The sequence below is a fragment of the Rhinolophus ferrumequinum genome, assembly GCF_004115265.2.
Source record: "Rhinolophus ferrumequinum isolate MPI-CBG mRhiFer1 chromosome 3 unlocalized genomic scaffold, mRhiFer1_v1.p scaffold_36_arrow_ctg1_4, whole genome shotgun sequence".
Taxonomy (NCBI): Eukaryota; Metazoa; Chordata; class Mammalia; order Chiroptera; family Rhinolophidae; genus Rhinolophus; species Rhinolophus ferrumequinum.
In genome coordinates, this window is record NW_022680354.1 from 2,457,052 (window position 1) to 2,469,967 (window position 12,916).

A 12,916-nucleotide genomic window follows, 5' to 3' on the forward strand; every position below is an offset into this window, starting at 1 on the left:
CTAATCTCATAATTAATGGGGAAAACTGAAGTCCTTTGCTCTACGTTCAGGAACACGACAGGGCTGTCCCCTATCACCTCTGCTTTTCAACATAGTGTTGGAAGTCCTTGCCAGAGCAATCAGGCAAGAGAAAGAAATAAAAGGCATCCAAAGTGGGAATGAAGAAGTTAAACTGTCACTCTTTGCAGATGACATGATGCTATATATATAGAAAACCCTAAAGACTCCACCAAAAAGCTATTAGAAACAATCAATGAGTATAGTAAAGTTGCTGGCTACAAAATCAATGTGCAAAAGTCCACTGCATTCTTATATACTAACAATGAAATCTCAGAAAAAGAAATACAAAAAACAATTCCTTTTGCAATTGCAGCAAAAAGAATAAAATACCTAGGAATAAACTTAACCAAGGATGTGAAAGACCTATGTGCTGAAAACTATAAGACATTTTTAAAAGAAATTGAAGAAGACACAAAGAAATGGAAAGACATTCCGTGCTCATGGATTGGAAAAATCAACATAGTTAAAATGGCCATATTACTCAAAGCAATATACAGATTTAATGCAATCCCCGTCAAAATCCCAATGGCATTTTTTAAAGAAATAAAACAAAAAATCATCAGATTTGTTTGGAACCAAAAAAGACCACAAATAGCCAAAGCAATCTTAAGAAAAAAGAACAATACTGGAGGTATCATACTTCCTGACTTTAGCTTGTAATACAGGGCTACAAAAATCAAAACAGCATGGTATTGGCAGAAAAACAGACACACAGACCCATGGAATAGACTTGAGAACCCAGAAATAAAACCACATAAATATGGACAGATAATTTTTGACAAAGAAGCAAAAAAACATGCAATGGAGAAAAGACAGCCTCTTCAATAAATGGTGCTGGGAGAACTGGATAGCCACGTGCAAAAGAATGAAACTGGACTGCTATCTGTCACCATGTACCAAAATTAATTCAACATGGATCAAAGACTTAAGCATAAGACCTGACACAATAAACTGCATAGAAGAAAACATAGGACTAAACTTATGGACTTGGGTTCAAAGAGCATTTTATGAATTTGACTCCAAAGGCAATGGAAGTAAAAGCTAAAATAAACGAATGGGACTATATGAAACTTAAAAGCTTCTGCACAGCAAAAGAAGCCATCGACAAAATAAAGAGGCAAACAACTGAATGGGAGAAGATTTTTGCAAACAGTGCCTCCAATAAGAGGATAATATCCAAAATATACAAGGAACTCACGAAACTCAACAACAAAAAAACAAACAACCCAATTGAAAAATGGGCAGAGGACCTGAAGAGACATTTCTCCAAAGAGGACATACAAATGACAAATAGACATATGAAAAAATGCTCAACATCACTAATCATCAGAGAAATGCCAATAAAAACCACAATGAGATATCACCTCACCCCAGTCAGAATGGCTATCCTCAAGAAGACAAATAGTAATAAGTGTTGGAGAGGCTGTGGAGAAAAAGGAACCCTCATACACTGTTGGTGGGAATGCAGACTGGTGCAGCCCTTATGGAAGGCAGTGTGGAGGTTCCTCAAAAAATTACGAATAGAATTACCATATGACCCAGCAATCCCTCTCCTGGGTATCTACCCAAAAAATCTGAAAACAGTTATACATAAAGACACTAGTGCTCCATTGTTCATTGCAGCTTTGTTTACAGTGGCCAAGACATGGAAACAACCAAAATGTCCTTCGATAGATGAATGGATAAAGAAGTTGTGGTATATATACACAATGGGATACTATTCGGCGGTAAGAAAAGCTGATATAGGAACATTTGTGACAACATGGATGGATCCTGAGAGTATAATGCTTAGTGAAATAAGTCAGACAGAAAAAGCAGAGAACCATATGATTTCACTGATATGTGGTATAAAACCGAAAACAACAAAAGAACAAGACAAACAAATGAGAAACAGAAACTCATAGACACAGACAATAGTTTAGTGGTTACCAGAGGGTAAGGGGGGTGGGGGGTCGGAGATGAGGGTAAGGGGGATCAAATATATGGTGATGGAAGGAGAACTGACTCTGGGTGGTGAACACACAATGGGATTTATAGATGATGTAATACAGAATTGTACACGTGAAATCTATGTAACTTTACTAACAATTGTCACCCCAGTAAATTAAAGAAAAAAAATGTACCCAAAATGGTGGCAAATAGTTCATATTTTCAAATATATGTTACTTATTTTAATATTTTAAGTTCTTTTAATAAATTTGCAAATTATTTATTAGCTGCACAGTAATCAAGTTTCAGAATATATTTTCTTTGAAAAAACCTAAGATATTCATTTCTACTCAATTTTCAAATAATCAAACTAGCTCATTTAGAGATGAATTCAAGTACCTATCAGATAGCAGATGACAAAGATGTCAACAAAGCACACTTAGTTATGAACCAGTAAAATTTCAGGATAACTTTTCCTATTGAAAAGTTTCATAGAGTTTTCAATATTCTTAAATTCTGTTCTCACCAGTTAAACTGAATAAGAGTTTAGAAAATAAATCTGACTCTCAGTTAAATTGTAAAGTGGTTATTTACAAATAAACTCTATGATTTCCTGAAACTTCTGGAAATTTCTTCAGGACTTTTTTGTTTAGATAAGCCTTACAAGCTAGTTGTGAGCTGACTAGTATCTGGCAAATTGATATGTCCAAGTCCTAACACCCCCAGGACTGTAATCTTACTTGGAAACAGGATCTCTGCAAATGTAATTAAGCTGAGAATCGTAAGATTATCATGCATTTAGTGTGTCCAGTGACCAGTGTCCTCATAAGAGAGAGATTTGACACTCACAGGGCAGATGGCCGTGTGAAGATGGAGGCAGAGGTGGGAGTGATGAGCCCCAAGCCAAAGAACGCCAAGGACTGACAGCCACCACCAGGCGTGGAAGAGGCATGGATCACATCCTCCCTCAGAGGCTTCACAAGGAACTGACCATGCCGACACCCTAATTTTAGACTTTTGGCTCCATAACTGTGAGAATATATTTCTGTTGTTTTAAGCTTCCAAGTTTAATAATTCATTACAGCAGCCCTAGGAAACTAATACAAGACCTTTTTAAATACATTAAGGACAAATGGCTATACCAGGGGTACCAAAACAGTGCACACATTTTAAGAGATGTTTTCTATGTATTACTTTTTGAAGTTGAATTGAATTACGGTAGCAATGTGTAGTATGATGTTTGTTCAAAAGATGGTATTCATCAAATGAGTGCTAGCGTCACCATGTGACAGGCAGGACAAAGAAAATGGAAGAAGCATGGTTGTCATTCGAGGAGTACAAGCCCATTTGGAAGTGGTGTTTGAAATTCGAGAACGTTCTCCTGACTTAACACCCTTGACTTCTATCTACGGGGGACCTTAAAGGATGTGGTGACCATAGAAAAATGGCTACACTGGCGGTACTTTGGGAAGAAACTGAAACGGCACGTGCAGCGATACAAGTGGACACTTTGGTCAGTGTTGCTCAAGCAGTAGTTCGCCGTAATCAGAAGTGTCTGGACGCTGATGGGAACCACTTTGAGCACCGCTTGTCATGGCAAAAGTCAGACGTGACTTGTATTCATCTTTTGTTATCGGTATGTATTGAGTATTACAATTAATACAGTTTTTTCCTTTCTTAAAATGTGTATACATTTTTTTGGCATCCTCTGTATATTAGTATCTGTTCCAAATCCATCATAAGAAATGTATTATTTATTTATGAACATTAATTCCTGGTAAGTCAAAGAAAATACAGAATGTAACACAATGTCTTTCACGTAGTAAGCAATTTGTGCAACTATTAATAAATGAATGAGGAAATGAATTAATTAATGATTGATGTTTAAAACATACTTCACTTGGAAAAAAAAAAACCACCCATGATGGCCTTTCATACCTAGCACGGTACTGTCATTAAAATACTATTGATGAGACAAATAAAGAATTAACAGGAGCGAGCTTGTGGGCTAACAGGAATGAACTCAAACATTAACCACTTGGCTCTGACTCCCCTGGTTAGCACTGCACTGCAACCTGACCAGCACCTCACGTCCATCATAGGTGGGAGCAGTACGGTTCCCAATTGCAATGGCAACCCCTGCAAGTTGACATCCATCATAGGTGGGAACAGAACGGTTCCCAGAAGACAATTGTAACGGCAGCCCCCTGCAAGCTGACAAGCACCCTACATCCTGCATGGAAAAATATAAAACCCCAGCACTCTTTCTCATCAGCGCAGCTGTTCCCGTCGGACTCTGCCCTGGCACAACTCCCTTTGCCAGAAACCCACCACAGCTCTTTCTCTCAGACTGCCCTGGCAAAACTCCTTTTGCTAGTTCCAAACAGAACTCTCTCTCTCTCTTTTTGACTTTCAATAAACCTTTTCTTACTCTTGCAGAGTCTCATGAATGCTTTCACGTTCTGCGAACGACCAGGTAGGTTAATTTGACACCAAGAAAACTATTACTGTGTAAAAGTCTCAAAACACTGGCCAGTTGTGCAGCTTGAAATCAATTTTTATCCTTCTGTGCAACAGTATGAAACAGTCTCCACAAGAACAAGTGTAGGTTCCCTATGGCTAACGACCCCAACACGCCTGGCAGCACATACATGTCTGTCCTCGGCACCACAGGCCACGTATCGTCCACAAGGGCTGAAGGCAATTCCACACGGGTAGCAGCGGTTCGAATGACCCTCGAAACGACGCTCACACCTACGAGGAAGAAAAGGACATGCCAGGAGCAGAAAATGATTTTTAATTTTTAACACAAAATAGGATACACTGACCTGTTGCTCTTCTTCACAAAATTAACTATTAATAACAGTGAACAAACTAACAGTGAAAGAACATTTTCTATGTAAAGATTATTAAACAGTTAGCAGGTCATTCTAGAGATCTTCCAAAATAATTGAAACACTTCAAAACATAAATTCACAGAGATGACCGAACTAACATCACACAGACTTTCTACATATGAAAACTATCAAATGATAAACATATTCTGGAGATCTTTAAAATGATAGAAACAACCCTTTTAAAATCATAAATTATTTAAATGAGCAAGTCAAGACTTTTGGGAGGTGCCATGTAAGGCTGGTTAAGTCTTACCACCAACCATTGATAAAGTGCTATATAAAATTTGTGTACTGTAAAAAATGTCATGGAATTGATGCTAGTTTTATCAAGAAAAACCTCCCACACCTTCCGGAACACAAAGCGCCACCCTAAGAAGCCTCGGTCAGCATTTACCTGCATGGGCTGGGCTCCACAGGCACGACAGCCCCTGCCTGAGATGTCTCATGGATGAGCACATCCCCTCCACACAGCACACTGTGGCCATGGGAGTTTGTGATTACAGAGGCGAGCAGATACTAGCTTTGTTCTTGTGGATATATACACATGTGCGCGCACACAAATATTTATTGTATTTGGTTATATAATTATGTATTGTGATTGTTGGGTATAATGTAATTATCAGAAGAGATATTTTTAGAAGAACAAGATAATATGTATCACACACACGCAACACACATAACATACGCAATAGATTACATGTGTATGTACCACTGCAGTTTAAGAGCTTCCCATGGCCTCCCTGGGCACCTCGGGCACTCAGGGGCCACATGCCACACATGTAACAAAGACCAGCACCTGTTATTTTGCCATCCCAAATATATGTGACCTTTTCTGTGTATAAATCAGACTTTTCTTAGATTGGTCAGTGTGAATAGATTCACCACAACTTTGTCATGTTTGGGGAAAAAAAGAGACCAAATTGAGTTTACAGATATTTAAAGCCAAGTGCTTTGGGAGCTTTAATAGAAATATGTTGATATGGTCCCTCTGGCTTCACTCCAGCTGAAATCTGCAAAACAGGGTGGGCCTTACCTCAGGGTTCTCAAGTCCCATAGTCGTATCCCGTCACCAACGGCTGTGGTCGCGAAAAGATTATAAAGCTGAGACGGTTGGGTCATAAACGACGATCCCTATAATTGTAAGCAGAAAAAACAAGCTGTATTATTTAAAGGCTGAGTTGTAAACATGACACTACTGATATCTAACAACACTGAATCTAAGATAAGAAATTAATACAAACTTTTCCCTTATTTATAACAATTTCAGAATTAGAGTCTAAAAATTTCCATATGAATAATTACTAATCATACATTTTGACCTTATGACTTACTGATGTATGTTTTCTCTGTATGTAATGCCACTGAAAGTTACAGAACTACAAATGGTAAAAGATTAAAAGATATTAGCTCTCTAAAATCCATTTTTAAAGTGTAGATCATAATCCATATTGGATAAACTACCTGGAAGATGTCCTTCATAAGGCATTTAAAGTGCGAGGTCAGTTATTAACCCACTGATAACCAAAATCTAAGACACTGCTGAGGTGATGCAGGTGAGATCCAGCATTGTCACCTCAAATGCTGATCCCCTGAGGACGTGTCTCTGCCCTGATCATCGAGGCATGGTGGCATGCTCACCTCCCCTACGATGCTGCCGTAAGATTTGAAATGTGACCTTAAGTGTCCCATAAAATAGAACAGAACTGTAATCCATCTATACAACCATTTGGCTGCAAACATTACTGAAATATGTTATGGTTCCTAACGATTTCCATCTTCCCTCTAAGTCAAGAATATGCAAAACATGAAGACAAATGTAATGAAATGTATCCATAGGCGCTTACACTTAAAACGTGCACATACCTAGAAGTGATTCTTCTTCACAAATAGGAAACAAGAGCTTACAATAAATTCACTAACAAACATGTATGTAAGTATCCTGAGTCTTAACTCTGTACCAGATGACACTCTAAACACTTACATCTCATCCTCTTCACAAACTTGTGAAGCATGGACTATCTTTTGCCCATTTCCAGGTGAGGGGTCTACCCACTGCCACACAGCTCCTGAGACCAACATGGCTTAGCCTTCCACAGACTGGGACCAGGTTAGGGTAGTTTGGTAACTCAAAATACAACATGCGAACAATTCAATACACACTCAACAGAGGTTTGGAAGTCACTACCAGATGCTGGACATTTGTAAGGCACTGAGAACAAAAAGAATGAAAAATGGGGCTAGTTTGACAGAAAGACACACAGAGAGCGGTAGCAGAGTTATACCTTACGACACTGCTGGTTTCTTGAAGCCGAACAGTGAAAAACTGTACAGAACGGTCAAATCTTTCACAGGGGAAAAAAGGGAATTTAAAAAATTCAATCAGTCCAAGAGAGACCGAGGAAGAAGAAATGAAGAAGCAAAGAAAATTTATAATAAAGAGAAAGTGCAGAAGCTTTTTGGAAAAAAAAGGCAGAAGAGAAAGCACAAAGACCAAATATATGAGTAATAATGATAAATGCAAACAGACCAAACTCAATGAGTAAAAGAAGAGAAGAGACGCTTAGCTTGGATTTCAAGAAATACACTTCAAACACATTAATTTTTAAAAGTTGGATATGAAGGATGGGGACAGAAACAGCACATACTCCCTCAGTAAAAGGGGGCAGGACTGATTGCGTAAGAAAAGTACTAGAAAAGTAGATGGGAGGCAAAGAACACCTAATTAAAAAATAATTTCTAAGGAAGATAAAGGAACAACTGCATATGAAAATATACCTCATAACATGGCCTGCAAACACATAAAGCAAAAAGTAATATAACTGTAAGAAGAAATTAACAAGATTACAATCGCAGAGGGAGATGTTAATACCTTTCTCTCATTAATTTAAAAAAATCAAGCATACAAAATTAGGAAAACTTGAATAATTTGAACACAATTAATAAGGTTGGGCCCATAGATCTCTACGCAGACCCACAGTTAGCAAGAACACGTTCTTTTCATACACACACGTGTGACACCTATAAAAATGAGCCAGGCCCAAGTTTCTCAGTGAGTACAAAACCTCACAGATACCAGACAGTTAGTGTCACATGGAGCATGTAGTGACAGGGCACCGTGAAAGTGGAAACCAGTAACTCAAGGATTCCCAAAACCGAGCTCACACACGTGGGAACCTGAAAGCATGTATCTAAACAGAGCCTGGTTTAAAAAGCTCATGATGAAAATGAGAACATTTTAGTATAATTAATGAACTACCGCACACGACAACTGGTAAAGGACAAGAACAGCTCCGTTCCAAGGGAAATAGAGGCCTCAGTGCCTACCCCAGAAATGCACAAACAGGGACACAGCTCACGCACATGGTAGGGTGAAAACTGGGCAGCCCGAGAGCTGCACAGGCTGACGTTAGTGAGGGCGGCACACTAACCTGTGCTTTTCCACACACAGCCCTGGGAAAGCGCGTACCGGGAGCCTGGGACACGGACAGCTCAAGCTTTATCTGGACCAGTGACCATCTTACTTCTTTAAGAAAACCAGCATGCTCTAAAGCTAGGAAAGTCATATATTTTAAAGTAATCATATCAACTTAAGTGACTATTTATTTCTGAAAATTTAAAGTTTTGTGTGATACAACTGTTTCATTTAAAAACTGTTTAAACTTTCAGGTATTTTCTAATTTTTTCAATTCAAATTTGCTGCCTAGTATTATACATTTACATCACAAAAATGAAAATATCTTATTCAGACAGGAAAAAAGAGCTAAGAACAAGTCAAGTTTTTAAAATATATGAAGGAAAAAAACACACCCGCTATGGTTTTTAAAGACATCAATAAATCATAAAAGATTTACGCATTTTTGTGCTACAAATAAGCCATTTAATGACATAACACAATTTTAAAATAGGCAAATATGGCCCTCGCTGTTTGATGGACGTGGTACGACTGTCAGTACTTGAGTTCTGCGTGTGTGACGTACCTGAGACAACTGGGCGCGATCCCAAGAAGATGCCGATAGTGACACACGTGCCAAAGGGGCTCACTGCCGTGTGACAAGCGTGGATCTGCCTGCTGGTCAGCCTGAAAACCACTGGAAAGGGTCTACTTGTGTGTCTGCTGGAAATACGACATTTGGGCCAGCTACAGCTGGCGCCTGTCCTATGTGGACATGCCGGGGACAGCGCATGAGTGATGAAGTGACAGCACGTGAGTGGCTGCTCCCATTGGCTGCGGGCGGCTGGGACACCGGTGTGCACTATGTCACTGAGCAGGAAATCTGCTCCTGAAACAGTGGCCCGCGGCCCAGCACACGCTCGCCCTTCACTCATCCCGTGCCGCTCACACGTTTACTTTCAGGAAGTAAAACCAGTTCCTCCCATGAGAAACCTCTGGACTACTTTTCCTAATTTAACACGACTCATTCAAGGGCCACCACAGGATTCCTGAAATATCCGTCATCAGGAAGGGACCGCATGGCGTGAGGCTGACGTAGGTTCCTGCTGTCACTGTCACCACAGAAGCTGCCACCGGACAGAAGGGGGACACATTCCAAGCAGTTCCTACAGTAAGTGCACTGAAACTCCCAACAGAAAGATGCAGGTTTAGAGAGAGTGGAGCTTGCCTTGAATCGGCACCAGATGGTCACTGTCCCCGAGGAGGGAAGGCCACGTCCACGCCACACAGCCCCGCAGGCCCCGGGCAGCTCCAGAGCCTGCAGGGGTGTCTGCGATCACGTCCCACTCCCCAGGCACCCACACCCATAGCCCCCAGGAGGCAAGCCCCTCAGGGTAGGTAAGCACCTGGACTCCTGGGCGGCCTGGCTCCTCCCTGCATCTCATCCACAGTCTTGTCCCCAATCTGCTCTCCACACAGTGGCCCAGAGCCAGGTCCAGGTGGGGACCAGCCCAGAGCCAGGACAGTGCTCAGGGGACACAGGGGACCTCAGAAGCGGGGAGCAGAGCCCTGGAGGTGCAGGCTGGAACTGGGCCGTGGGATTTGTGGGCCGCTTATCTGGAGGCCCTGCAGGGCAGCCATCTTCCTTCCAGCGCACCTGCTGCCAGAGCCACAGGGTAGGCAGCCCCACAGGCAGGGACCAAGTGGCAGTCCCGCTGTCCCCAGTGTCTGCATGAACACACATACCCACATCACTCACATCCCCTCAAGCACTGTGAGGTCACTCACCTGCTGCTCAAACCTTCACCACCACTGCCCTGCACCCAGAACAAAACTCAGTGTATGACCAGGGCCCACAGCCTGGACGACTGTCCCCTGCCCCAGTCAGGGCTTCTGCCACCTGCCATGGGTCCCAAGCATGGTGGCTCCTCGCCTATTCCTGTTCCCCAGAGCACACCTGGCTCCCTTTCTACTTCACGTCCTTCAACTCACATCACCTCGGGGCCCTCCCCCAGGAGCCTGGGCACAGGACATGTGACACTGTATGAACCACCGGCTTCTTTCTCTGCAAGAGCACAAACTCCTCAGGGAAAGGACCTTTGTCTGTACCAGGGCTTGGAACAGGGCCAGGCGAGCAGTGGTGGCCAACAGACATGTTTAAAGGAACTCACCAATGTGTAGGTTAATACACATGTCTACACATGTGTGTATGCACATACGTGTGCACATGCATGCTCACACACAAGTGTGTGTGCTCACAACAAATGTGCATATGCACACACATGATCTCGGTGATAAATTACACACACTACACACATACGCATGCATACACACGTGATCTCGGTGATTAGTTACACACATGCACACACACATACACACACGTGCATGCACATGCACACACATACACATCATCTCTGTGATGAGTTAAACCCATGTACACGCACGCACACACATACAAACGCAGACACACACGCACATACTAGCACACACGATCTTGGTGGTGAGTTATACACATGCACACGCACACACATATACACATACAGACACACACACACACAATCTCAGTGATGAGTTGCACACGTGCACGCACACACGATCTCGGTGATGAGTGAATGTGGGGGGGTCGCTCACCAGGACATGCCCTGTGACCCTCGCTGAGGTTCTACATTCTCGCTATCACCCCACCTTCATGCTTCTCAACACGAGCCGTCTGGGGGGCAGACAGGGACGTGGGAGACCAGCAGACCACCTGGCTTTCAGTCCAAACCGATCAAGTACGCAGGAAGCTGAATGAGTTAAGCCACCGAATCCTGTATTTCATGTTCCTTCAAACTCCTCCTAAACTCCAGTTCTAACAACATGCCAGAATATACAATTCCAGAGAAATCCAGTCACCTCGGCATATTACCTAGTCCACGCCCAGTACCGCCAGGGCACGGTTTCTTTGGAAGCGAAAATCGTAGCTAATTCAGAGTCTGCTCCTCTATTGCAACTTCTGTGCACTCATCCTAACGCTCGTGGGAACAACAGACTGTGTGAAATTAGGTGCGTATGACAATTCAGAGTTTTCTAAGGCGAGGGCCACCTGTCCTCATACATTTATATGTAAAAAATAGGAATAATAATTTCCATTTATGAACTTTGCATATACTCACAGATTTGCATGCATGACTTTATTTAATCCTTATAACAGAGAAAAGTATTACCATATTTTGCCACGTATAACACACTCCTGTGTATAATGCACACCCACATTTTTGGCCCAAACTTTCAGGGAAAGACTTTTGTATTACCCATTAGTACTACCCATGTATAATATGCATCCTTATTTTTCCCTCACAAGTTTGGGCAAAAAAGTGTGCATTATACATGGCAAAATATGGTATATGTAAAATACTAAAAAAAAAAAAAAAAAAAAAAAAAAAAAAGACCTTCTATTATGAAATAGGAACAGAAAGGAGAGGAAACAGGAAAATTCCAAGATGTCAGACGAAATAGCAACACATCATTTTTCAAAATAAAATAACTTCTCTAAAAATATGAGAAAAACTGGTTCGCAGAAGTTAAAAGAACCATCTTTACTATTACTTTAAAGCCAAGACTTTACTTTTTATATTACAAGTTAAAAAAAAGCATTTAATACTCCAAAATTATATTTGCATTTCCAACCTAAACAGCTGAAACAATTTAAAACAAATTTGGGAAACAAACTGAAAAAAATGTCAGACTGAACTCCAGTAAGTTTCAATCTAGACCAAGTTTTTATGGCTCTGTGATAAACCCCAGAAATAAATAAAGACCAGAACCAGAAAAAGGAAATAGGTATTTATATGGAAATGCTGACAGACCATTTCCACAGGCAAAAAACTGGTGATGGTGACTGGCTATGAAATGACCACCTTTAATAAGAGCCATGTGTCATAAACTCAAAAATTAAATGAACAAAGAAATCGTTTGCTAACAACTCATAATACTTTGGAGACAAGAAGTAGCAAGTGTCAAAAACATGGTAAGAAATTTGTTTTAAATGTAACATTTACAACACAGGAATATCACACAGGAGATTCACATTTATCTTCATGACTGAAATATTTTAACTCGATGACATATTGGGTAAATTTAATTAATTCTCGCTGAACTGTACTAACTACCGTGTTTCCCCAAAAACAAAACCGGGTCTTATATTAAGATTTGCTCCAAAGACGCATTAGGGCTTATGTTCAGGGGACGTCATCCTGAAAAATCATGCTAGGGTTATTTTCCGGATAGGTCTTATTTTCAGGGAAACATAGTAAAGACTCAAAGAAACTCTAGAAAAACTGATCAGATGCATAAGTACATAATATTTCAAGGGAGATGCTTGAATGTTGAAATCTTGATCTTTAGATAAATTTTATGTATCACATTTTGAGGATATTATATTTAAATGCTTTCAAATGCTATTTGGCAAACTTTAACCCTTAAAATCTATGTGTGGACCCATCATTTCAGGAAGCGATCTCCCTCTGCACTTACATCCTACGTGCTGTATAAACGCTTGGACCCTTTTCTTTCTGTGGGTAACGGTCAGTTGTGACTCGAATCAGCAAACGTTCATTGAGCAGATTCCAGGGACACACGACTGTTACTCGTGCCACAA

At 41.0% G+C, this 12,916-nt stretch overlaps 1 protein-coding gene across 2 annotated transcripts in view; it reads right to left on the minus strand.

Annotated features, from left to right (window-relative positions):
• Window positions 1-12,916, minus strand: part of WDR27 (WD repeat domain 27) — a 155,130-nt gene that overhangs the window by 93,641 nt on the left and 48,573 nt on the right. For both annotated transcript variants that reach the window (XM_033100414.1, XM_033100416.1), the window contains exons 23-24: window positions 5,920-6,017; window positions 4,641-4,743 (exon numbers count right to left, since the gene is read on the minus strand). In XM_033100414.1, coding sequence (XP_032956305.1) covers window positions 4,641-4,743; window positions 5,920-6,017 — 201 coding nt within the window. The remainder of the gene's footprint in view (window positions 1-4,640; window positions 4,744-5,919; window positions 6,018-12,916) is intronic.